Below are 25,062 nucleotides of genomic sequence, written 5' to 3'. Positions count from 1 at the left end.
TATCGCTTTACACAGAGCTGTAAAGCCCGATGAAGCGGTATATAGGTCTAAGCGCTGTTGCCCCATTTTACGACCTTTCTTGCCACGGTTGTTAAGCGAATCGCTGTAGGTGTTAACGTTGGTAACACGGTTGTTAAGTGAATCTGGCTTCCCCTGTTGACTCTGCTTGTCAGAAGGTTGCAAAAGGGGATCACGTGACCCCGGGACGCGGCAGCCGTCATAAATGCGAGCCAGTTGTCAAACATACGAAGGTAAATATTTGAGAGGCTGGCCCAAAGATGAGGGGGTCACGTTATTCTCCAAAGCACCTGAGGGCAGGACGAGAAACAACGGAAGGAAACTGATCAAAGAGAGAAGCAACCTGGAATTAAGGAGAAACTTCCTGACAGTGAGGACAATTAACCAGTGGAACAGCCTGCCACCAGAAATTGTGGACGCTCCATCAGTGGAGATTTTCAAGAAGAGACTGGACATTCACCTGTCTGAGATGGTATAGGTTCTGCTTGAGCAGGGGGCTGGACTAGAAGACCTCCAAGGCCCCTTCCAACTCTATTCTATTCTAAAACACAGCATGGGGACGCTGCAACGGTTGTAAGTCTGAAAAACGGGTCACAAGTCCCCTTTCTCAGTGCTGCTGTAATTCTGAACGGTCACTAAATGAGCTGTCGTAAGTCGAGAACCAGCTGTATAGATAACCTGCGACCCTTTGCTGCGGGGCGCCAAATGCCTCGAGGTCCAAAAATGTTTCAGACGTCGGAGTTTTTCGTTTTACACACCCCTTTACGCGTCCCACTTCTGTGGTTTGCAGATTAGATCTTCAGGAAGCCCGTTCGGATCCATGTCTCCTTACCCAAGGGATGTAGTTCCCTTAATGTGCAACGCACTTGAGGGCATTCCTCTTGTAGATTGAAGGATTCGTGCATGTAAGATTGATTGGTTAGTTATCTTCCGGGTCTAGTAGCTGCGGAAAAATGTAACTCCTCAGCTGGTTTCCAAACCGGAATTCAGCGGGGTGTTTTATTGCATTGCATGTTTTTAACCACGCTTGGAAAAAGAGACGTTGGCTGCCATTTTAATAATAATAGGAATAGAGGTGGAAGGGACCTTGGAGGTCTTCTAGTCCAGCCCCCTGCTCAAGCAGGAGTCCCTATACATATCATTTCAATCATAGATATGGATGGAAGGAAGGAAGGAAGGAAGGAAGGAAGGATGGATGGATGGATGGATAGATAGATAGATAGATAGATAGATAGATAGATAGATAGATAGATAGATAGATAGGATGGATATAGATAGATAGATAGATAGATAGATAGATAGATAGATAGATAGGATAGGATAGGATAGATACAGATAGTTACAGATAGTTACAGATAGATGATAGAGATGATAAATACAGAGAGAGAGAGAGAGAGATTCATTAAAAATGAATCAATTTTTAAGGTATTTGCCCCTTCCTACCCACAAACGTGGCCAAAATGGAGATTTCAAAACTAACTTTCAGCTCAGCACATGTGGCTTCAGTGTGGGAAGTGTGAACCAGCAAAAAGAGTATTTAGAATTCCTTACAGTTTTCTCTATATTTAGAACTTAACCTCCAGTTCCTGGCCTGCTGCAGAAAACGTGAAAGATATATATATATTTTTCTACTCCGCGGATACAGGATCAGGCATCACTCTCATTTTCCGAGCAGGTATTTTTCAACCTGAAGCCACTATAGGCCATAATTTACTGCCTTATTAAGGGACAGATTCAATTAACCAGCTGAGAAAGAAAGAAGCTCTGTGGTGTGTTTTTTTCCCTGCCAATATATTAGACTGGACATTCATGTAATTTTTAACGGCCAGCCCTATTAAAGTAAACAGGATATTTCTATCCAACATTTTACATAGTTCTAGATTTCTTCTCTAAAGGTGAGCGGGGAGGGTTTGGTGGGGGAAAAGCCAAAATAAAACCACCTATAGGTTGAGAAAGTGTGCGTATGTGCCCACATAAGTAGAGTGCCAAGTAAAAACCGTATCATTTAACTAAGCTGAAAATAAATCAGAGGGAGGGTGGGTGGCTGCGAAATATGAAGTATAAATAAATAAATGAATATTAATAAAAGGCTGCTTTTATGGTCCGAAGACAGAATAAGGCTGTTCAATATGTGTAGCAGCTTATCGTTCAAATGGTGGAAGGAAAGGAAGGGAGGGAAGGAAGGAAGGAAAGAAAAGGAGGGAAGGAAGGAAGGAAAGGGAGGAAGGAAGGAAAGGAGGAGGGAAGGAAGGAAAGAAGGAGGGAAGGGAGGAAGGAAGGAAGGAAGGAAAGAAAAGGAGGGGAAGAAGGAAGGAAAGGAAGGGAGGAAGGAAGGAAAGAAGGAGGGGAGGAAGGAAGGAAAGAAGGAGGGAAGGAAGGAAGGAAGGGGAAGAGGAGGAGGAGAGGGAAAGAGGAAGGAGGGAAAGGAAAGGAGGGAGCGAGAGAGGGTAAGACAGAGGGAGGGAGGCAGGAACAAGAAAGGAAAGGAAAAGAGGGAGAGAGAGAAAGGAAGGAAGGAAGAAAAAGGTAAGAAAGAAAGAGAGAGAGAGAGAAGAACCCCAGTCGGTATAGAAAGAATACTACTTGTGTGTCCCAAACCCGCCTTTCGTGCTTTAAAATGACAAAAAATTGCGATCGATCTCTACAACTGTCCTGTTCATCTTTATTGATTAGGCCGAAGGGAGATAAATCACTCTCCTCCCTACGAGATGGAGAGACGAAGGCCAGCGTTAGCCTCCGAACGGAGGAGGGAGGGCCGGTGGATGGAGCACCATCGGTCATCTCCAAACGGCTGACCCGTCCATCTCGCCCACCGCCGTCTCCTCCGCTTGTGTCTAATCGCCTCCCGATTTGATTCGATTTGCGTTGGGGCAACCTGGAGGCGACTGTCACAGGATATGAGCCCCATTGCTAAATCCAGAAGTGGGCTGGTGTGTGTGTGTGTGTGTGTGTGTGTACGCGCGACCTAACAAAATTTTCATTTTCTGACTGGCCAGCAGTGATGTATTAAAATAATAATAATAATAATAATAATAATAATAATAATAATAATAATAATAATAATAATAATAAAAATTATTTATTTATTTATTTTATTACATTTATATACCGCCCTTTCCCGAAGGACTCAGGGCGGTTTACAGGGTGATTAAAAAACAGAGATACAAAAGTTAAAAACAGATTAAAAAATTATATTCGTCCCTGCTTCATCATCATCATTATCATCATCATCTACCCCACCAAAGTTGCGGCTGCAACTGGATATCCCAGGCAGATGAATTATGAGGGCCAGATAGAGACCACCTTGTTCTGTTTTAATCTTCATGCAGCCTTTTGACTGTCGAGGCGGCTCCACAATTTATTATAATTTGTGTAGAAGACAGGAGGCCTGCCTGAAACACAATTGGATTCTGCTTCTCCTTCCTTGGCGTAATGTTTTTTTTTAAAAAAACAAAAAACCAATGATTTCTGCGGATCCCTGGCAAACGTCAGCGCGGCCTCGGAGAGAGCGTAGGAGGCCCAGCTATGATCATTAAAAATCAGATAATCCAATATTTGTCCTGCTACCTTTCCCAGTGGCATTTTGTCTTTTGAGATGTCACTGAACCTCGGTTTGAGCATTTCTCAGTGCAGGAAGTCCTTGACTCGCCACCCCAGCTGAGCCCAAAATTGCGGTTACTAAGCGAGACGGTTGTGAAGTGCATTTGGCCCCCGTTTTTACGACTTCTCATGCCGCAATGGTTAACCCAGGGGTAGGCAACCTTGGCTCTTTTAGGACTCGTGGACTTCAACTCCCAGAATTCCTGAGCCAGCATGGGGGAACTATGGCCCTTCATGACTCGTGGACTTCAGCTCCCAGAATTCCTGAGCCAGCCATGCTGAGGGGAAAGGGTGAGGTTTCCAAGCTGAGCCATGCTGGCTCAGGAATTCTGGGAGTTGAAGTCTACGAGTCATGAAGGGGCCATAGTTCCCCCATGCTGGCTTAGGAATTCTGGAAGTTGAAGTCCACAAGTCATGAAGGGGCCTTAGTTTCCCCATGCTGGCTCAGGAATTCTGGGAGTTGAAGTCCACAAGTCATGAAGGGGCCATCGTTCCCCCATGCTGGCTCAGGAATTCTGGGAGTTGAAGTCCACAAGTCATAAAAGAGCCAAGGTTGCCCACCCCTGGATTAAGTGAATTGCTACAGTTGTTAGCAGCACGGTTGTTAAGTGAATTTGGCTTCCCCCATTAACTGCTTGTCAGAAAGTTGCAAAATAAAATAAAATTAAGGAACTTGGCAGGCTGCAACCCGTTATAAATACGAATCTTTTCTGAATTTTGATCGCGTTGAACCTGGGGGTGCTGCAACGGTTGTAAGGGTGAAAAAGGGTCATAAGTTCACTTTCAGGGCCATTGTAACTTTGAGCGGTCACTAAACGAACTGTTGTAAGCGGAGGACTTCCTGTACATGTAAACACAGGACATTTTTAAACTTCCATCTGTAATTTTGACCTTCTAGGTTCTTGACCGTTGTTGTGGTGATTTTGATATGATACATAGCAGAAGATTCTATAAGTAACTTACCCAGTTGAGGGGCTGCCACAAAGAAGAGGCATGTTAACTTATTCTCCAAAGCGCCCGAAGGCAGGACAAGAAGCAACGGATGGAAACTCATCAAGGAAAGAAGCAACCTAGAACTAAGGAGAAATTTCCTGACAGTGAGGACAATCAACCAGTGGAACAGAAGCCATGGGTGCTTCATCATTGGTGGGTTTTAAAGAAGAGACTGGACAGCCACTTGCCTGAAATGGTCTAGGGCCGTGGTGGCGAGCTTATGGCACGCGTGCCAGAGGTGGCACGCAGAGCCCTCTTTGTGGGCACGCGCGCCGTCGCCCCAGTCCTAGGCCTTCCAATGGGTTTTATAAAACCTTTTCCCTTTAGGCCTCCGCCGCCGTGTGCAAAAAACAAAAAGTTCAATCAATCAATCAATTTCAACTTCTCGCGGGGAAAAAAAAAGATCTCGCAAAGTTGGAATTGATTGAACTTTTTAGTCCCACCCAGTCTGCCGTTACCACCGCAGCCACGCCCACCCAATGGGCCACGCCCACCCAATGGGCCACACCCACCCAATGGGCCACGCCCACCCGGCACCTGACGATACACAAGTGGTATAGAGTCTCCTGCTTGAGCAGTGGGTTGGACTAGGTGACCTCCAAGTTCCCTTCCAGCTCTGTTCTGATTGATAAGTGGTTTAGAAGAACGGGGAGAAGGCTTGGGCCGTGGTAGATCCATATGTTTCATCTGATGTCTCTGGAGATTGCCAGTCAATCATGCTCGTCTCCGAGGTGCTTGTTCCGAAAGGCAACTCTTCTCTCTCGGGTTATTTTTCCCCTCTCCCCTTTGGAAGCGTTTCGCTTCTGACCCAAGAAGCTTCTTCAGTTCGTCTGAAGAGATACTCAGAGCACGGTTTGACGTTGAATCGTGAAGGCCTCCACCTCTTTTCCAACGCTTCGGAAGGCAAGACAAGAAACAACGGATGGAAACCAATCAAGGAGAGAAGCAGCCTGGAATTAAGGAGAAACTTCCTGACGGTGAGGACAATCAACCGGTGGAACAGCTTGCCACCAGAATTTGCGAGAGGTTTTTAAGAAGAGAACTGGACAGGCACTTGTCTGGAATGGTGTAGAGTCTCCTGCTTGAGCAGAGGGTTGGACTAGAAGACCTCCAAGGTCCCTTCCAGCTCCATTCTGTTTGATTGAAAACCGAGTGACTGACCTTCTCTGCGGAGGTCGTAAAACGAACGCAGCCGTCATAAAGAGAACGCCACAGTTGTTAAGCAAACCAAAGATTCACTACAGGCAAGTTTTACCAAAAGCTGGAAGCCAGTGCGGCTTTTTCCCCCCCAGCAAAACGGTTGCACAACATGGTCACGTGTGGGATGCTGCATATGGCTATAAACACGGGACGCTTGCCAACACCCTAACTGCGGACACGTGACCACAGGAGAAAATTGTGTGAGAGGTGGGCGGCCATTGGAACTGAATCCTAGACGAGGCTATCCCTCGGCAGGCTCACTGGAACGAACTCGTCGTAAGTCGAGGACTAACTTTATCAGAGGGCGCTTTTTTTTCATCGGTTCCACACCTCGCCGATGTTCACTCCTTTGTGTCCGACAGCCGTTAACACGCTGGTCTTTGATACATTAGTTGTCCGTGCCGCAATCCTTAAATCACCCGGTCTGTCTCATATCCACCGCAAATCATGCCCGCTCGCCGACAAAACAGCCTTGTCAGAATACAAAACTGTGCAATTTATGTGCACAACATTCCTACGATGTCACAGCAAGCATTGCTGGTAGGGTTTCCCATAAGCCGATTAAAACCGAGGGGGACTTTGGGCATCCTCACTTCATTCCTTGCTCAAAATATACTTAGTCCTCATCTCAATGGCCGCTGTTGAGCCCAACATTTCCTTTTAATGCTCTACGCTGCCTGGAGTCAGCTCGTGCCATTTCGGTGGCCATATGCAGTAAATCTATTTAATAAATAGATAATAGAAGAGAGCACGTTTGATCTAGTGCAGGGGTAGGCAACCTTGGCCCCTTCATGACTTGTGGACTTCAACTCCCAGAATTCCTGAGCCAGCATGGGGGAACTATGGGCCCTTCATGACTCATGGACTTCAATTCCCAGAATTCCTGAGCTAGCATGGGGGAACTGTGGCCCCTTCGTGACTTGTGGACTTCAACTCCCAGAATTCCTGAGCCAGCATGGGGGAACTATGGCCCCTTCATGACTCATGGACTTCAATTCCCAGAATTCCTGAGCTAGCATGGGGGAACTGTGGCCCCTTCGTGACTTGTGGACTTCAACTCCCAGAATTCCTGAGCCAGCATGGGGGAACTATGGCCCCTTCATGACTCATGGACTTCAATTCCCAGAATTCCTGAGCTAGCATGGGGGAACTGTGGCCCCTTCGTGACTTGTGGACTTCAACTCCCAGAATTCCTGAGCCGGCACGGGGGAACTATGGCCCCTTCATGACTTGTGCTGGCTCAAGTTGAAGTCTGGGAGTTGAAGTCCACGAGTCATAAAAGAGCCAAGGTTGCCTACCCCTGATCTAGTGGTTAAGGCTGCAGGCTGGAAACCAGCAGGTGATGAGTTCCAGTCCCGCCTTAGACGTGACAGTCAGCTAGTTGACTTTGGACCAATCAACAGGAGACTGAGTTCTAGTCCCACCTTAGGCACGAATGCTGGCTGGGTGACTTTCAGCCGATCACCAGGCGATGGTGATTTCTAGTCCCGCCTCAGCCACGGAAGCCAGCTGGGTGGCTTTGGGCCAATCACCAGGAGATGGTGAGTTCTAGTCCCACCTTAGACAGGAAAGCCAACTGGGTGACTTTGGGCCAATCACCAGGAGACGGCGAGTTCTAGTTCCGCCTTAGGCACAAAAGCAAACTGAGCATCTTTGGGCCATCCTCTTGTCTTAGCCCAAGTCACTCCACAGGGTGGTTGTTGTGAGGAAAATTGGAGGAAGAAGATGTCTTGGATACATTGGCCATCTTGAGTTATTTGTAAAAGGAAAAAAAGGCAGGATATAAATAAAATAAATACAACACGCTGCTTTTTAGCCAAAATAATGGCTTGGCTAACTTACCGAGAAGTCACTACTTGGGCGCTGTGAGCATGACTCAAGGTTGCTGCTCTCGGTGTGTTTGCGGTTGCCAAGGCTTTTGCGGCATTGTGATGTCACGAAGGTTCCGTTGGGAAGCTCAGCTTAAGCCTGGAGGTCCGCAGTCCTTCGGGGTCACGGACTGGTAGAGCTACGGGGGGGCGGGCCTGGGGCCAAGGATGGAAAAGCCTGGGAGAAGAGGAAGCCAGGCAAAAGGAAGAGGGCCCCCAATGAAAAAGGTACCAAGAGGAAATCCAAGTTAAAGGTGGGGGGCGGGGGAATGTGCAGTTGAATTGGAAAGAAGGTGGACTGTGCTTTTCCCGGTCAAGTCGTTTGAATTAATTAGTGATTAAGGTGCTAGCCTAGAAACCAGGAGTCTGTGAGTTGTAGTTCTGCCTTAGGCACGATAGCCATCTGGGTGACTTTGGGCCAATCACCAGGAAGTGAGTTCTAGTCCTGTCTTAGGCATGAAGGCCGGCTGGGTGACTTTGGGCCAATCACCAGGAGGTGATGAGTTCTAGTCCTGACTTGGGCACAAAAGCCCACTGTTTAACTTTGGGCCAATTGCCAGGAGGTGGTGAGTTCTAGTTCTGACTGGGGCATGAAAGCTGGCTGCATAACTTTGGGCCAATCGCCAGGAGGCGGTGAGTTCTAGTCCTGACTTGGGCAAGAAAGCCAGCTGCATAACTTCGGGCCAATCGCCAGGAGGTGGTGAGTTCTAGTCCTGACTTGGGCATGAAAGCCAGCTGTGTAACTTTGGGCCAATTGCCAGGAGGTGGTGAGTTCTAGTCCTGACTTAGGCACGAAAGCCGGCTGGGTGACTTTGGACAGTTTGGGGTAGTGATTAAGGTGCTAGCCTAGAAACCAGGAGTCCGTGAGTTCTAGTCCCGCCTGAGGGTATGAAAGTCGGCTGGGTGACTTTGGGCCACTCCCCCTCTTAGCCCCATCCACCTTACAGGGTTCTTATGGGGAAAATATGAGGAAGACAGAATATTAGGTATGTTTGCTGCCTTGAGCTACTTACAAAGTAATTAAGTTGGGAGATAAATCTAATAAATACAAAAATAATAATAATAATAATTAGAAACGCATCTTAAATACTTTGTTTCGTCCTGCTTGTGGCCTTGCTTGAAAGTTCCAAGTATAGTTATGCACAAATTCCTCTTTGCGGATTGTAAGAAAGATAAACACTCACCGTTTCTCATTTGCTTTTTGGGGGGGCATTTATACTTAATTTCTTTCCTTTTTTTCCCCTCTTCCCACAGAGCTCACAATTCTACAAAGTCACCACCGAGCAATACGAGAAAGCTGTGGCGGAAGTCAAATCCCGATTCAAGTAAGACCTGTTTTTTTTTTAAAAAAAATCTTCTTTATCCATTGCTTGTCCATAAACACCACACCCATCATCCTGTGCCATGGAATTGTAATACAGGTTGCCAATGTGATTTTTTTCCCCCCAAGAAAGCGTTTGGACCAAAATATCTAAAAGGTACTCATGTCCTTGAGAGAGACACTGATTACAGATAGTCCTCAACTTACAACAGTAAGTCATTTAGTGACCATTTGAAGTTACGTCAATGAAAAAAGGGTTTTACGACCGTTTTTCACACTTACGACCGTCGTTGCAACATTCCCCATGATCACGTGAACAAAATTCCGACACTTGGCAACTGACTCACATTTATGACGGTCGCAGCGTCCCGGGGGTCATGCGATCTCCTTTTGTGACCTTCTGACAAGCAAAGTCACGGGGGAAGCTGGATTCACTTAACAACCGGGTGACTAGCTTGACTGCAGTGATTCACTTAAGGACTGTGGCAGGGAAGGTCGTAAAATGGGGCCAAAGCACACCTAACAACTGTCTTGCTTAGCAACACAAACATTGGGCTCCATTTTAGCCGTAAGCCGAGGACTCCCTCGTATTATGATATGGTTCAACGGTAGACTAAATGCAGGATGTGATTTTTTTTCTGACGTCCTCAAAAAAATGTCCATCAGGAAAAAGGGCTTCCGATTATTGGAGTGAAATTAAAGGCCATCTTGCTTTTTTTTAGGCTATGCTGCCAAAAAACGAATGTTTTTAAAGTTGTCCTTTCGAAGTTCAGCCTTCTTAGCATTTAAATTAGGGGTAGGCAACCTTGGCTCTTTTATGACTCATGGACTTCAACTCCCAGAATTCCTGAGCCAGCCATGCTGAGGGGAAAGGGAGAGGTTTCCAAGCTGAGCCACGCTGGCTCAGGAATTCTGGGAGTTGAAGTCCACGAATCATGTTCCCTCATGCTGGCTCAGGAATTCTGGGAGTTGAAGTCCACGAGTCATGAGGGGGTCATAGTTCCTCCCTGCTGGCTGAGGAATTCTGGGAGTTGAAGTCCACGAATCATGTTCCCTCATGCTGGCTCAGGAATTCTGGGAGTTGAAGTCCACGAGTCATGAGGGGGTCATAGTTCCTCCCTGCTGGCTGAGAAATTCTGGGAGTTGAAGTCCACAAGCCATAAAAGAGCCAAGGTTGCCTACCCCTGATTCAAATGAAGCCCATTTTTTCTTTGAGTGCAGCTTGCTGTGTAAATGGCTTGGGGTGGGTGATTAAAGAAAAGCGCCCCCTCCATTGATATCTCTTCTGATGTCTCGTGTCCCGGTTTAATTGAATGTGAGGACGAAAGGCAGGCTTGCAAGGGGTAGTACCTTAAAGACTGAGCTTGCTTAATTGCCTGTAAAAAAAATAGAGAGAGAAATTAAATAAGGTTGAACGGCTAAATTTATCATTTCGTTCGACGCGTAAAGTGAACGCGCGGCATGTCAGCGTGATTTCAAGTTGGGAGTGTGAGATTAATGGAGCTAATTGTGGCATTGTTGCAAAGCAGCTCCACTTAATAAGGGCAAATATGCCTGGGATTTTCCAGTAAGTTTCCACTCAAGAATTCACTTTCTGCGTCAGCTTATAAAAGGCGAGTTTCACGCTGTCACGCTTACACAGGGATCGTATGAATGCAGGACATGAGGTTCAGCCTAGTGCAGGGGTAGGCAACCTCGGCTCTTTTATGACTCGTGGACTTCAACTCCCAGAATTCCTGAGCCAGCATGAGGGAACTGTGGCCCCTTCATGACTTGTGGACTTCAACTCCCAAATTCCTGAGCCAGCATGGGGGAACTGTGGCCCCCTCATGACTCATGGACTTCAACTCCCAGAATTCCTGAGCCAGCATGGCTCAGCTTGGAAACCTCTCTCTTTCCCCTCAGCATGGCTGGCTCAGGATTTCTGGGAGTTGCAGTCCATGAGTCATAAAAGAGCCAAGGTTGCCTACCCCTAATTTAAATGCCGAAGAAGGCTGAACTTCGAAAGGACAACTTTAAAACCATTCATTTTTTGGCAGCAAAGCCTAAAAAAAAGCAGTGAGGAGACAGTGACAGGAAGGCCTGGAGGAATGTTGTCCATAGGGTCGCGATGGGTCGGACACGACTTCGCAGCTCAACAACAACAACAAGGCATGAAAGCCAAGTAATTTTGAACCAATCATCAGGAGATGGTGAGTTCGAGTTCTGACTTAGGCATAAAAGCCGGCTGGATGACTTTGGGCTAGTCACCCCAGAGATGGTGAGTTCTAGTACTGCCTTCGGCGTGAAAACTGACAGGGTGACTTTAGACCAGTCATCAGGAGACTATGAATTCTAGTCACACCTGGACTATGAATTCTAGTCCAGCTGGGTGGAATCACCAGGAGACGGTGAGTTATAGTCCTGCCATGGCTATGAAAGCCAGCTGGGCCAATCACCAGGAGATGGTGAATTCTAGTCCCACCTTAGGTATGAAAGCCAGCTGGGTGACTTTGGGCCAGTTACCAGGAGATGGTGAATTCTAGTCCCGCCTTAGGCATGAAAGCCGACTGGGTGACTTTGGGGCAGTCCTTCTCTCTCATCCCAACTCACCTCACAGGGTTGTTGTCCTGGGGATAACAAGAGGCCAAAGAGTATTTTGGATGTTCACCACCTTGAATCACTTATGAAGTAGTAAAGACGGGATAAAAATCTAATAATAAATAAAGCCTCGTGTATTTCTACCAGCAAGTCCACAAGGTAGGCAGGAGATATGTTAAAGAGCAGGAACTTTTCGGGCACCTCCAAAAATATCCGTGCAATGGATTGTTCTGGAAGGTTCTCTGCCTGGAGCTGACCCCGTAACGCTCGTTTGTACGAAGTGGGGGGAAAGAAAGAAATCTGCAAAGCGGCACAAAAACGGCGCACGACCACATGCTACCTTAAAATGTCAGATCTAGGAATATGCAAATCGCACCCTGAAGGCCAGCAAAACATTAAAGAAGATCAGAATCCAATTCTTTTAACAGAATGACCAAGAAAAAAACAACAGTTCCCTCTTGGGCGAAACAGTAGTAACACCCTGAGTCTCCGGCTAAGGTTCTTTGTAAAGGCGTAGTAGCCTTTTCCCCCTTTCACCTAGGAGCAAAGTTTTTCCAGCAGGTCTTAAGAGAGGAACAAAATCACCCCGGACCTCTGATCTTTGTGTATTTCAAACGCTGTAACCGACATCAGTACTTACGGATAATTCTTGATTTAACGCCATTTGCTTACCCCCACCAGCACTGACAGGGCAAGCCACTGGTTATATAAACCGGGAGTAAACCCCATTCCCTTCAAGCACTGATGATGTTACCTAGTTGGGTCATGAAACATTTACAAGAAAAGCACCAAACTTAGAACCAGGGGCTCCACAATTCTTCTCCTTCTCTTCCTCCTCTTTCCCCTTCATTCTTTCTCTTTCTTCCTCTTCCCCCTCTTCTTAAACCTCACTCCCTTCTAGCATTGATGAGGTTACCTAGTTGGGTCATGAAACATCTGCAAGAAAACAACCCAGCTCAGAGAGCACCGTGGAGATCACAGTCCTCCTCCTCCTCCACAACCCCTCCTTCTACCACTGATGTTACCAAATTGGGTCATGAAATGTCTGCAAGAAAACCACCTAGCTCAGAGACCACCAAGGACCCCACAGTCCTCCTCCTCCTCTTCCTCCTCCTCCTCTTCCTCCTCCTCCTCCTCTCCGCAAACCCCCCTCCCTTCTAGCACCAATGATGTTCCCTAGTTGGGTCACGAAACATCTGCAAGAAAACCGCCAAGCTCAGAGAGCACAGTGGAGATCACAATCATCCTCCTCCTCCTCCACTCCTCCTCTGCCTCCTTCTCCTCCTTCCTCACCAGAAACCCTCACTCCCTTCTAGCACCGATGATGTTACCAAGTTGGGTCATGAAACGTCTGCAAGAAAACCACCAAGCTCAGAGAGCACCAAGGGCCCCACAGTTCTCCTCCTCCTCCTCCTCCTCCTCCTCTATTTATTAACTATCTCAAATTTATCTGCCATCTGACAATTGCCACCAGACATTGTCTTCGCAACAAAGATGGTTAGGGGACTGGAGGCTAAAACATACAAAGGACGGTTGCTGGAATTGGATATGTTTGGTTTAATGAAAAGAAGGACTAGGGGTGATATGAAAGCAGTCTTCCAATATTTGAGGGGCTTCCCCAAAGAAGAGGGACTCAAGCTATTCCCCAAAGCGCCTGAAGGACAAAAAACAAGGGATGGAAACTCATCGAGGAGAGAAGCAACCTAGAACTAAGGAGAAATTTCTTAAGAGTGGGAACAATTAACCAGTGGAACAGCCTGCCTCCAGAAGTTGTAAATGTTCCATCGCTGGAGATTTTTAAGAAGAGACTGGACAGCTATTTGTCTGAAATGGTATAGGGTTTCCTGCCTGATCAGGGGGTTGGACTAGATGACCTCCAAGTTCCCTTCCAACTCTGTGATTATGCGATGCTTACCTGATGCTCTCGTTGTGCTGATCCCAGCAAGGCCCAAATTTTAATATTCCAAAATGGAAGATTTTTTTTCACTTTAAAAAAACAACAACTAAAAACTAGAGATTTTTCTGGGGGCCTTGGATCCCATTGATTGTCAAATGTTTTATCTCTCTTTAAGACACTAATTCGCATTGATCTGACGGTAAAACGATCAGGCTGCGCGACTTCCTTCAATACCCAAATTGCATTAAAACCGCATTAGCTGGCCCGCCTGCCTTTTCTCCGAGGCGGGCGTTGTGTTCTCCACCGTGGCATTGTAACCTGACATGATTACGTTAGGCGGGAATGTCTCATGGCTAATGAAAAGTTTACATAATAAAGCAGAAAGGGGGAAAGAGAAGCGAGACTTTGGAATTACAGGAAAAGGGTTGGCTCTGGTGGAAAAGAATTTGAGCTTTGATTGAATAATTCTATTAGGGCCCTCTCTGGGACTCTGCCTTTCGTTCTTCACAGCCCAGGGGTAGAAACCTGGCAGCTTGGAGGATCACATTGCCTGCCCTGATGCTTAAAAGCAAAGCCCATTATTATCATTTCTGTAAGAGATTCAGCCAACCCCGTTCCCGGAAATAATCAGCTATGCTGCACAACTGTTGCCTGATCTTGGGGCAAATGCACATGTGTTCCTGATGGGAGCTGTCGATTTATTGATTTGTATATTTTATGTATTAGATTTTTATCCTGCCTTTATTTCTATAGAATGGAATGGAATGGAATGGAATGGAATGGAATAGAATAAGAAAATATGGAATGGAATAGAATAGAATATGAATGGAATGCAGATAGAAATAGAATAGAATTAATAGAATGGAATGGAATGGAATGGAATGGAATAGAATAGAATAGAATAGAATAGAATAGAATAGAATAGAATAGAATAGAATAGAATAGAATAGAAGAATAGAATAGAATAGAATAAGAAAATATGGAATGGAATAGAATAGAATATGAATGGAATGTAGATAGAAATAGAATAGAATTAATAGAATAGAATAGAATAGAATAGAATAGAATAGAATAGAATAGAATAGAATAGAATAGAATAAGAAAATATGGAATGGAATAGAATAGAATATGAATGGAATGGAATGCAGATAGAAATAGAATAGAAGAATAGAATAGAATAGAATAACAAAGAATAGAAGAATAGAATAGAATAAGAAAATATGGAATGGAATAGAATAGAACAGAATATAGAATGGAATGGAATGCAGAAAGGAATAGAATAGAATAGAATAGAATAGAATAGAATAGAATAGAATAGAATAGAATAGAATAGAATAGAATAGAATAGAATAGAATAGAATAACAGAGTTGGAAGGGACCTTGGAGGTCATCTAGTCCAACCCCCTGCTCAGGCAGGAAACCCTATACCACAGGTCTGCAACCCGTCTTCTGCGGCTCCCAGTCTTCTGCTATGTGTAGTCCCCAAAAAAAAGTGGGACTAAAAAAGTTCAACCAATCAATTCAAATATTCAGGGTAGGTGCATATCTAGCCTTGGCTCCACTCTTCAGCCAAACCCTGTTCTGCGCATGTGCGCATGTACGCGCATGCGCACACATTTTTTGCGGCTCCCAGTTTTTCCTTTTGTGAGGGAACCGGTTCCGAGTGGCTCTTTCACTGTTTCAGGTTGCTGACTCCTGCCCTATACCATTCCAGACAGATGGCTCTCCAATCTCTCCTTAAAAACTTCCAGTGTTGGAGTACTCACAACCTCTGGAGGCAAGTCGTCCCGCTGATTAATTGTCGGGAAATTGTCAGGAAATCCACGAGCCGCAAAAGGCCCACGTTTCCCCAACCCCGGCATCCAACCCATGGAACCTTTAACTTCACAGACCGGTGATGCTTAAAAAAAGTTGGAGGAGGACCTGCCAGCTATCCTTTTTAAGTTCTCCCAGGGGGGAAATAACCCCCCAGATCCCCGTCTCTAGCAAACCGTACCAAACTTTTGGCCTTTCCGTTTTGAGAAGGACGCCGTCCGCCTCCTGAAAGTTGTGTAGCTCCCCTCTCTCAGGTTGTGGTTGAGGTTAAAAATTTACAAAGCCTAACTCTGCGTTACGCGTATATGCCCGCTCCACCCATTGGTAGCTACGGCCGGCCGGCCAGGGCTCCGTTCATTATCTCTCTTTCTTCCGCCTCTTCTCGGAGGCCTTTCGGATTGGCCGCGAGTTGTAAGCTCTTTGAACCCGCATCGCTTTATAACTGACAGCTTCACTTTTCCCTACAGCAGCCGGCTACTTTTTCTGTCTGCCTTTGATCAATACAATCCATTAGGAATGTGGAGTAGCCAAGGCAGTGATATGAAATATTAATTAAGCACATTTTAGTTAGACAAATGTGTGCTTGGAAAGCAGCACAAAATGGGTGTGTGTGTGTGTGCTAGAGTCAGTCTCTCTCTCTCTCTCTGTCTCTCTCTGTGTGTGTAGCTGCATCTGTATTAAAAAGCAAAGATTTCAATACATATTTGATCTTTCTTTCTTTCTTCGGATTTTATTAGTGTTTTAATCCTGCCTTTATTACTTTAGAAGTAACTCAAGGCAGCGAATGTCCATAATACTCCCTTTATCCTCTTTCTCCCCCCCTCTGAACAACAACCCTGTGAGGTGGGCTGGGCTGAGAGAGAAGAAGGAGGGAGGAGCCCAAAATCACCCAGACACGTTTCGTGGGACTAGAACTCACCGTCTCCTGGTGATTGGTTCAAAGTCACCCAGCCGGCTTTCGTTCCTAAGAGCGTGACTAGAACTGGTTTCTAAGCCAGCACCTTAACCACTACGGTATGCCACTGTGGCTCTTAATGTATATGAAATCATTCTGGTGCTTTCCTTATTCTTTGTAAAAGTTAAAACCCAGTCATCCTAAGAGCCAGTTTCGTCTGGTAGTTAAATCAACTGGTTAGCAACAGAGTGCAAACCCCACACTCCCTTCTAGCACTGATGATGTCACCTAGTTGGGTCCTGAAACGTCTGCAAGGAAACAACCAAACTCAAAGAGTCCCAAGGAGCCGCATTTCAAGCTAATCCAGCACCTTGCTATAAGCCCTTCATTTAGAATAGCTGGACGGGACCTTGGAGGTCTTCTAGTCCAGCCCCCTGCTCAAGCGGGAGAACCTATACTGTCTCAGACAGGTGACTGTCCAGTCTCTTCTTAACAACCTCCAGTGATGGGGCGCTCACGATTTCTGGTGGGAAGCTGTCCTACTGGTTAATAGTCCTCACTGTCAGGAAGTTTCTCCTTAGTTTCAGGTTGCTTCTCTCCTTGACGAGTTTCCATCCGTTGCTTCTTGTCCTGCCTTCGGGCGCTTTGGAGAATAGCTTGACTGCCTCCTCTTTGTGGCAGCCCCTGAGATATTGGAACCCTGCTATCATGTCACCCCTCACCCTTCTCTTCATGAAACTAGACCTACCCAATTCCAGCCACCGTTCCTCGTATGTTTGAGCCTCCAGTCCCCTGATCATCTTTGTTGCTCTTCTCTGCACTCTTTCTAGAGTCTCAACATCTGTTCCCCATTCCCTGCAGGTAGAAACCTAGCAGCTGAGGAGTTACACAGGTGTAGTGAAGAAGGAGAGTGCAAAACTTGGGTTGAAACTAAACATTAAGAAAACCAAGATCATGGCATCCGGCCCTCTCAATTCCTAGCAAATAGATGGGGAAGAAATGGAGGTAGTGACAGATTTTGTTTTCCTGGGCTCCAAGATCACTGCAGATGGGGACTGTAGCCAAGAAATTAAAAGACGCTTGCTCCTGGGGAGGAAAGCCATGTCAAATCTAGACAGCACACTAAAAAGCAGAGACATCACCCTGCCAACAAAAGTGCGTATAGTCAAGGCTATGGTCTTCCCAGTTGCAATGTATGGCAGTGAAAGTTGGACCGTAAGAAAGGCTGAGCGCCAAAGAATTGAGGCCTTTGAACTCTGGTGCTGGAGAAGACTCCTGCGAGTCCCTCGGACTGCAAGGCAATCAAACCGGTCAGTCCTAGAGGAGATCAACCCTGACTGCCCTTTAGAAGGCCAGATCCTGAAGCTAAAACTCAGATACTTTGGCCACCTAATGAGAAGGAAGGACTCACTGGAGAAGAGCCTCATGCTGGGAAAGGTTGAGGGCAAGAGAAGAAGGGGACGACAGAGAAGGAGGTGGCTGGATGGAGTCCCTGAAGCAGGAGGCGTGAGCTTAAATGGACTCCAGAAGATGGTAGAGGACAGGAAGGCCTGGAGGAACATTGTCCATAGGGTCGCGATGTGTCGGACACGACTTTGCAACTAACAACAACAACAAGTGTTCTTTTGGAGATGCCAATTTTGGCCCCCTCTGCCTCGTGGCAACCCCTCAGATACTGGAACACTGCTATCATGTCTCCCCTACTTCTTCTTTTCTTTAGACTGGCCAGACCCATGCCAGAGACATTTTCTTCCTGCCTAGACAATGAAAACTCCCCCCACACACCCTTGAATGGAGAAACTGAAACGTAACCAGTAGCACATTTCTTCAAGGTGTGACAGTCGGTAAGAATCCCTGGCTTTTCTTCTCTTCATAAATTATTGCTCCCTGCCCTGAATTATTGAAATCCTTGAGGAAGACCATACCTTGCCCCAAACGGGCTTGAGCGAGCCATTATGTGGACCTTAGGCTCTTTGGCCGCTGACCCCCCCAGTGGATGGATGGCCTTGACAGGCCAGTCCAGAAGACTGAAAAAGATCAGAGGCTTCTTCTGGTTGAGGAAACGAGCGGTTATGGGGCCCTGGTGCCTAATGCCCACTAAAATATTCATCATCCATTTGCTTAATTCTCTCCTGAAGGCATCTAACCTGGCGGACGTCAACATACTTTGGGACCATGAGCTCAGAGCATTGATTTACATGTTGCATAAAGGAGGAGGCCTGAAATCAATCAGCTTCACGAGGCAACTTGAAGCCGTCATGTTGAGATGTGTGGCTGATGTCATTCCTCTCTCTCTCTCTTCGGTCCACTGCCTGTCATTGTGTGGCAGCTGCCACAAAATGGCCAACACAGCGCTAGGCTGCATTAACAGCGGGATAGAATCAAGATCACGTGAAGTGAGTTGCCTCCGGAGCTGCGGATGGCCCCTGACCTTCGGTCCTTCCGCCCTGACCTGAAGACCTGGTTGTTCCAACAAGCGGGCCTGGACTGACTACGTTTTTTAATTAGGCTTTTTACTGGGTTAAATTGTCTCGTAATTTTGCATTTATTGTTTAATTCTCTTTTAATTTTTTTACTCTTATGTTTTTTAATTTTTATTGTTGTGAGCCGCCCTGAGTCCTCAGGGAGAAGGGCGGCATATAAATTTAATAAAATCAAAATCAAATCAAGTGTTGATACCACTTTACAAGGCCTTGGTAAGGCCACCCTTGGAATCCTGCATCCAGTTTTGGTCACCAAGATGTTAAAAAAGATGCTGAGACTCTGGAAAGAGTGCAGAGAAGAGCAACAAAGATGATTAGGGGACTGGAGGCTAAAACATATGAAGAACGGTTGCAGGAATTGAGTATGTCTAGTTTAATGAAGAGAAGGAAGAGAGGGGACATGATAGCAGTCTTCCAATGTCTCAGGGGCTGCCCCAAAGAAGAGGGAGTCAAGCTGTTCTCCAAAGCCCCTGAAGGCAGGACAAGAAGCAACGGATGGAAACTAACCAAGGAGAGAAGCAACCTAGAACTAAGGAGAAACTTCCTGACGGTCAGAACAATTAACCAGTGGAACAACCTGCCTCCAGAAGCTGTGGGTGCTCCATAATTGGAGTTTTTCAAGAAGACCCTGGACAGCCATTTGTCTCTCCAAAATGGGATAAGATCTTTTGCTTGAGCAGAGGGTTGGACTAGAGGACCTCCGAGGTCCCTCCCAATTCCGTCATCCTGTTACCCTTGTTTCTGTAACTGGACGGGCCCTTTCGAGAAGTAGATTTCAGAAGGTGCCTGTTGAGCAGAACGTCTGCCGAACGCTGGAGGCGAATAGAGCCGGCTTCCTCATTGTGTTAGAAGAACTTGGTAGACAGCGGCGACTCATTTTCCCACACAGCCGGTACGGTTACATTTGTACAAAGTGTTCTGTGCTCCAGGCAAGCTTGGATCCATGTGGGACCTTCTGCCAACATAGTTAAACACCGGAGCAGGAAAAGATAATCAGCATCGGGCTGACAAGGCTTGAAGGAAGGGATGTAAGACAGGATAGCCAGGATCGTCTGCAAAGATCTTAGGAACATGCTTGAAAGAGGCGCGGGGGGTGGTGGGGCGGGCTGATTCCCCATCCATTTCTTTGCATATTGTTGGGGGGCAAATTAGCATACGTTCTCCTGCAACATTATCTTTCTCTTCCCGCTTTTCGAGCCAGGGTTTATTTTCAGTGGAACGTAACTGATGTTCTTCCTGGTGGCCATTACGATGCAGCAGGCCGGGATGGGCTGCAAACCCATCCTTGAACCAGTGGAACAGCTTGCCACCAGAGGTCGTGGGCGCTCCAACACCGGATGTTTTTAAGAAGAGATTGGTCAGCCATTTGTCCGAAATGGTATAGCTTTTCCTGCCTGAGCAGGGGGCTGGACTAGAGGACCTCCAAGGTCCCTTTCCAGCTCTTATTCTGGTCTAGTCTAGTCTTAAGTCTTGGAATGCATGGGTGGTCCTTGACGTACGACCATAATTGAGCCTACAGGTTTGGTTGTAAGTCACGACGGTCGTAAAGCAGGTCATCATGAGACCATGACGGTTTTAGTATCGTGCGTGTGTGTGTGTGTGTCTGTGTGTCTGTGTTTGTGTGTTAGTCGTAAAATGAACATTACAGTCCTCACGCGAGCTCATGGTACGCTATGGGGTATTTTTTCCTGGAGAGACCAGAAGTAAATTCAGGGTTTTTTTGGCAGAAAATATTGCAATTTGCAGTTGATGGGATGCTGCAGATGGCTGTCAGTGCAGCCCAGTTGCCAAGCACCCAAGATGCGGTCATGTCACCGCGGGAGAATGGATGTCAGAATTTGGAATCCGGGTCGTATCATAGCATTTTCTGGGCCCCTTTGTTGATTTCAAAGGGTCATTAGGCGACCCGTCGTATGGCGAGGACTAGGTGTATAGGGGAAGGCACGTCTGGAGATCTTCTTGATGGCTCTCCATGGTGGAATTTGTTTTGCCCTTGGTTGGTCGTAAAAGTCAGAAGTCAGCCCTTGCGTCCACTAATGGAGGAGATTGGTAGTCCACGGTTGAAATGAAGGGTCCTTGGTGCTCTCTGAGATGGGTGGTTTTCTTGGAGACGTTTCATGACCCAACTAGGTAATGTCAGCAGTCCTAGAAGAGAGTGGGGGGGGGAGGAGGAGGAGGAATGATGAATTTTGGGTCCTTGGTGCTCTGTGAGCTGGATTTCTTTCTTGCAGACTTGACGGTTTGTCGGATGTTACTCTTGTAGTTAATCTGTGCTCTTTTGTGTCTGGATTGCTGGCAGGGATGTGTCTTGGATTTTTGTTCCCCTCGCTGGCTGGTTGACTTGTCTCTTTTGCGCCGTCTGTGGATATCGTTTACGTCTATGTGTCTAGGGATGGCTAATTGGTCAGACTGCCCGGCTTCTAGAAATCCCCTAGAGTTTTTGGACTTGGCTTGGTCTCTAGGAGGGCCACAGTTTCCCCGCTTGAAACTACGGTTAGGCCTGTCCACGTGTGGTGAAATTTAAAAGAGTTTTCATCCTGTCTTCTGACTGCTAAGCTTGGTGTTCAGGGATGCGTTCTGCCGGTCTTCTGCCTGTTTGTCCTACATAGTGGCGGTTCCAGTCATGACACTGTATGTCAGGGGTCCCCAAAACCCACCCACTCCGGTCCGTGGACCGGTACCAGGGCCGCAGCATGCCAGCAACCGGTCCGCACAAACAAGCAAAGCCCCATCCGTGAGATGCAGGCAGCACACAAAAACCACACACGCTCTCCGGTCCACGGAAAAACCTCTCTCCACGGAACCGGTCCCTGGTGCCCCAAAAAGTTGGGGACCTTTGCTGTATGTTGTAAAATGAGACGCCTGTTTGTTTTTCGAGTTTTTTTTCTTCTTCTGGGTCTTGCATCGTCTTCCCAGAGGCGTTCCTGTGGATAGGTGAAAACGCTTGTCGGGCCAACTCAAAATACGAAAATCTTTACGGTTGTGTACCTGCCCTTTAGATCTCAATGGCAAAGAGTCAAACTGGGGGTGGGTGGAGGGTGGGTGGGTTAGTCTTACTTGCGTACCCATAATCCACCGAGCGCCCTGAAAAACGATGGGCGGGCTCATTGAGGGCACATCTTGCTTCCAACTGCTGGGTGGTCTCACGCCCGCCGGCTCGGAGACCCTCCTGGCTCCCAGCATCTCTTCCAAGCTTTAGAGGCCTCTGCTTTTGACGGCTGAAGAGGCCTTGTCGGGAATTTGCATTAGTGCAAGTCGCCCCTTGCTCAATTATGTTTTGGCAACAAGGTGGGAGGCTAAAAGCTGCAGTCAATCCTGTGGGTCTCGTTTTGGCGAATTAATGAGGTCGGCAAGCATCTGTTCCCCCCACCCCCTCCCCTTTCATAACCAGAGCTGTTTTGCAGATTTCTTTCAAAACGCCTCTCACTTTGCATTAAAAGGAATGCAGGCTTGCAAGGTGGGTGGATGCAGCTGCTAGAGCCAGATTGGTCTAGGGCAGGGGTCTCCAAACGTGGCCCTTTGATGAGGTATGGACTTCAACTCCCAGAATTCCTCAGCCAGCATGGACCATGTAAGCCGGGGGGGGTCTTCAAACGTGGCCCTTTTATGACTTGTGGGCTTCAACTCCCAGAATTCCTCAGCCAGCTTGGACTATATAAGACGGGGGTCTTCAAACGTAGCCCTTTTATGACTTGTGGGCTTCAACTCCCAGAATTGCTCAGCCAGCATGCCTGGCTGAGGAATTCTGGGAGTTGAAGTCCACAAGTCATAAAAGGGCCAAGTTTGAAGACCCCTGGTCTAGTGGTTTAAGGTACCAGGCTAGAAACCAGGGGATAGTGACTTCTAGTCCTACCTTAGGCATGATAGCCAACTGGGTGACTTTGGGCCAGTCCCCTCCCTCTCAGCCTATCCGTCCACCTGATAGACAGCAGTGAGTAGACACAACAGTGAGAAGACACGTGTGTTGGTTCCTGGAAGCAAAATGTGTCTGTCCCATCTCTCTGCCTTAGAAATCCTGAGTGACTTGTCGATGGGAAAGTTCTCTGTCAGGTGGATGGATGGGTGAGTGGGTAGATGGATGGATACGATGGAAGGAGTGAATGGAAGGATAGAATGGATGGATGAGTAAATGGATAAAATGGGTGGATGGATGTATGGGTGGGTGGGTGGATGGATGGATAGATGGGTGGAAGGAAAAATGGGTGGGTGGAAGGAAAAAAAGGAAGGGATGGATGGATGGAGTGAATGGGTGGGTGGAAGGAAAGATATATGGAAGGATGGATGGAGTGAATGGGTGGGTGGATGGATGGGTAGGTGGAAGGAAAGATGGAAGGAGAAAAGGAAGGGATGGATGGAGTGAATGGGTGGGTGGGTGGATGGATGGATGGGTGGAAGGAAAAATGGAAGGAGAAAAGGAAGGGATGGATGGAGTGAATGGGTGGGTGGAAGGAAAGATGGATGGGTGGAAGGAAAGATGGAAGGAGAAAAGAAAGGGATGGATGGATGGAATGGATGGGGGGAGGTGTATGGATGGATGGATAATGGTGGATGGATGGATAGAGTGAATGGATGGATGGATGGATGGATGGACAGGCAGACAGAGCTGCCAGCCAACCAGCAGAATCCCTTTGAAACATTAGGACCCATAACATGGTCTTCTTGATCCCTGTTCTTTTCATTGGAACTGATTTTTTTTAATTTCTCATTTGTTGAAAGCACAAGGCTGTTAGGTACCAGAAATGCCAGTTTTAGTAAGCGGTTGGCTTAATGTGCACGTTAAACAGATAATTTTAAATATTTCATGGTGGTTTTAATTTTCCATTCAGACCCTCTGTTGACAAAATTGCCATGTACGTTGGAGCGCATGGTGTGTGTGTGTGTTTTGGCACAGGCCTCTACAAATCCCAACACAAGACAGGCGTACAAAAAACGATGGCCGTGTAAATACAAAGGAAACCAATACTATGTCCTGGGGGGTTGGGGTGGGGGGAAACGGGGACAACGACAATGAGTCACAGAATGGATTGCACACAGAAATGGCGCTCTGAGCTTGGTGGTTTCCTTGCAGACGTTTCATGACCCAACTAGGGAACATCATCAGTGCTAGAAGGGGGGGAGGGTTGTGGAGAAGAGGAGGAGGAGGAGGAGAGGACTGCTGCAGACAGCCATAAATGTCCCTCCCCAACTTTTCCACTTAATGCTTGGTTGTTCAAATCCCAAGCCAAAGCACCTGAAGGCAGGACAAGAAACAACAGTTGGAAGCTCATCCAGGAAAGAAGCAACCTGGAATTAAGGAGAAACGTCCTGACAGCGAGGACCATTAACCAGTGGAACGGCTTGACACCAGAAGTCGTAGGTGCTTCATCATTGGAGGTTTTTAAAGAAGAGACGGGACTGGATACTTGTCTGAAATGGTATTGGGTCTCCTGCTTGTGCAGAGGGTTAGACTAGAAGAACTCCAAGGTCCCTTCCCACTCTAGGTTGATTCTGATTCTTCCCACCCCTCCACCGGCGTGTCTCCATTTTTAAATCATTCCTGCAAACTTTGATTAAACTCCTCTTTTCCACCTTGTAAGCATCCTTTACATTTTTGTCCTTTTTTTTTTTTACTCCTCCGGGGATCAATAACGCCTTTCAGGTCTCCCAGAGCCGGCAATGCAACCCGGTGAAGTTGGCCCGAGTTAATATGCGCGCGCACGCACGCTAACAATATGTTTCGCCTTATCGCAACGGATGGGATCAATGATCCGTCGAGCGCGGGAATCGCCCGTCCATCAGGGGCTGCGATGTCTGATGCTTGGCTGGAAACGAATCCCGTGTAACGATTCTGTAATGCAGCCTGTCAGTTGTCCAGAGCTCGGAGCTCGGCAGAGGCTTGCCAGACCTTCTCCGGCTGGGAAAAGAGCTCAGATTACTGGAACATAACTAACGCAGTCTCTAGTTGAGGTCTTGCAAAGGTGCGTTCTCCAACTGCGCCAGGATCGCAGCAATGGAAGGAAGGTGTGCACGCACGATTCAGCAGATAACACCCAGCGTTCAAAAGAGACAATCAAAAGGCCAAAAGGGAAAGAAAAAGACCTAACAAAAAAAATTCTCGCGGCCAGCAGTCAACAACGCCCAGATGAGAGAAAGTAAGACTAAACCAACAATCAGGAAGTAAATAATACCCAAATCAAGGGACTACCAACTCGGATAAACAATCCAACAGTAAACAGCAGCCTAATCAAAGGCTCATCTCTAACACTCCCACTGATAGGGCAAGCCACTAGTATATTAACAGAGAGCGAACCCCACTCCCTTCTAGCACTGATGATGTTCCCTAGTTGGGTCATGAAACGTCTGCAAGGAAACCACCCAGCTCAGAGAGCACCAAGGAGGACCCCACAGTAGTC

At 47.1% G+C, this 25,062-nt stretch overlaps 1 protein-coding gene across 1 annotated transcript in view; it reads left to right on the top strand.

Moving 5' to 3' along the window:
* Positions 1-25,062, top strand: part of CHCHD3 (coiled-coil-helix-coiled-coil-helix domain containing 3) — a 105,662-nt gene that overhangs the window by 62,650 nt on the left and 17,950 nt on the right. The window contains exon 3 of the mRNA XM_081331771.1: positions 8,934-9,004. Within this exon, the coding sequence (XP_081187897.1) occupies positions 8,934-9,004 (71 nt within the window). The remainder of the gene's footprint in view (positions 1-8,933; positions 9,005-25,062) is intronic.

This window comes from Vipera berus, assembly GCF_964194415.1.
Source record: "Vipera berus genome assembly, chromosome: 6".
NCBI lineage: Eukaryota > Metazoa > Chordata > Lepidosauria > Squamata > Viperidae > Vipera > Vipera berus.
This window is presented reverse-complemented; position numbering and strand designations above follow the sequence as displayed.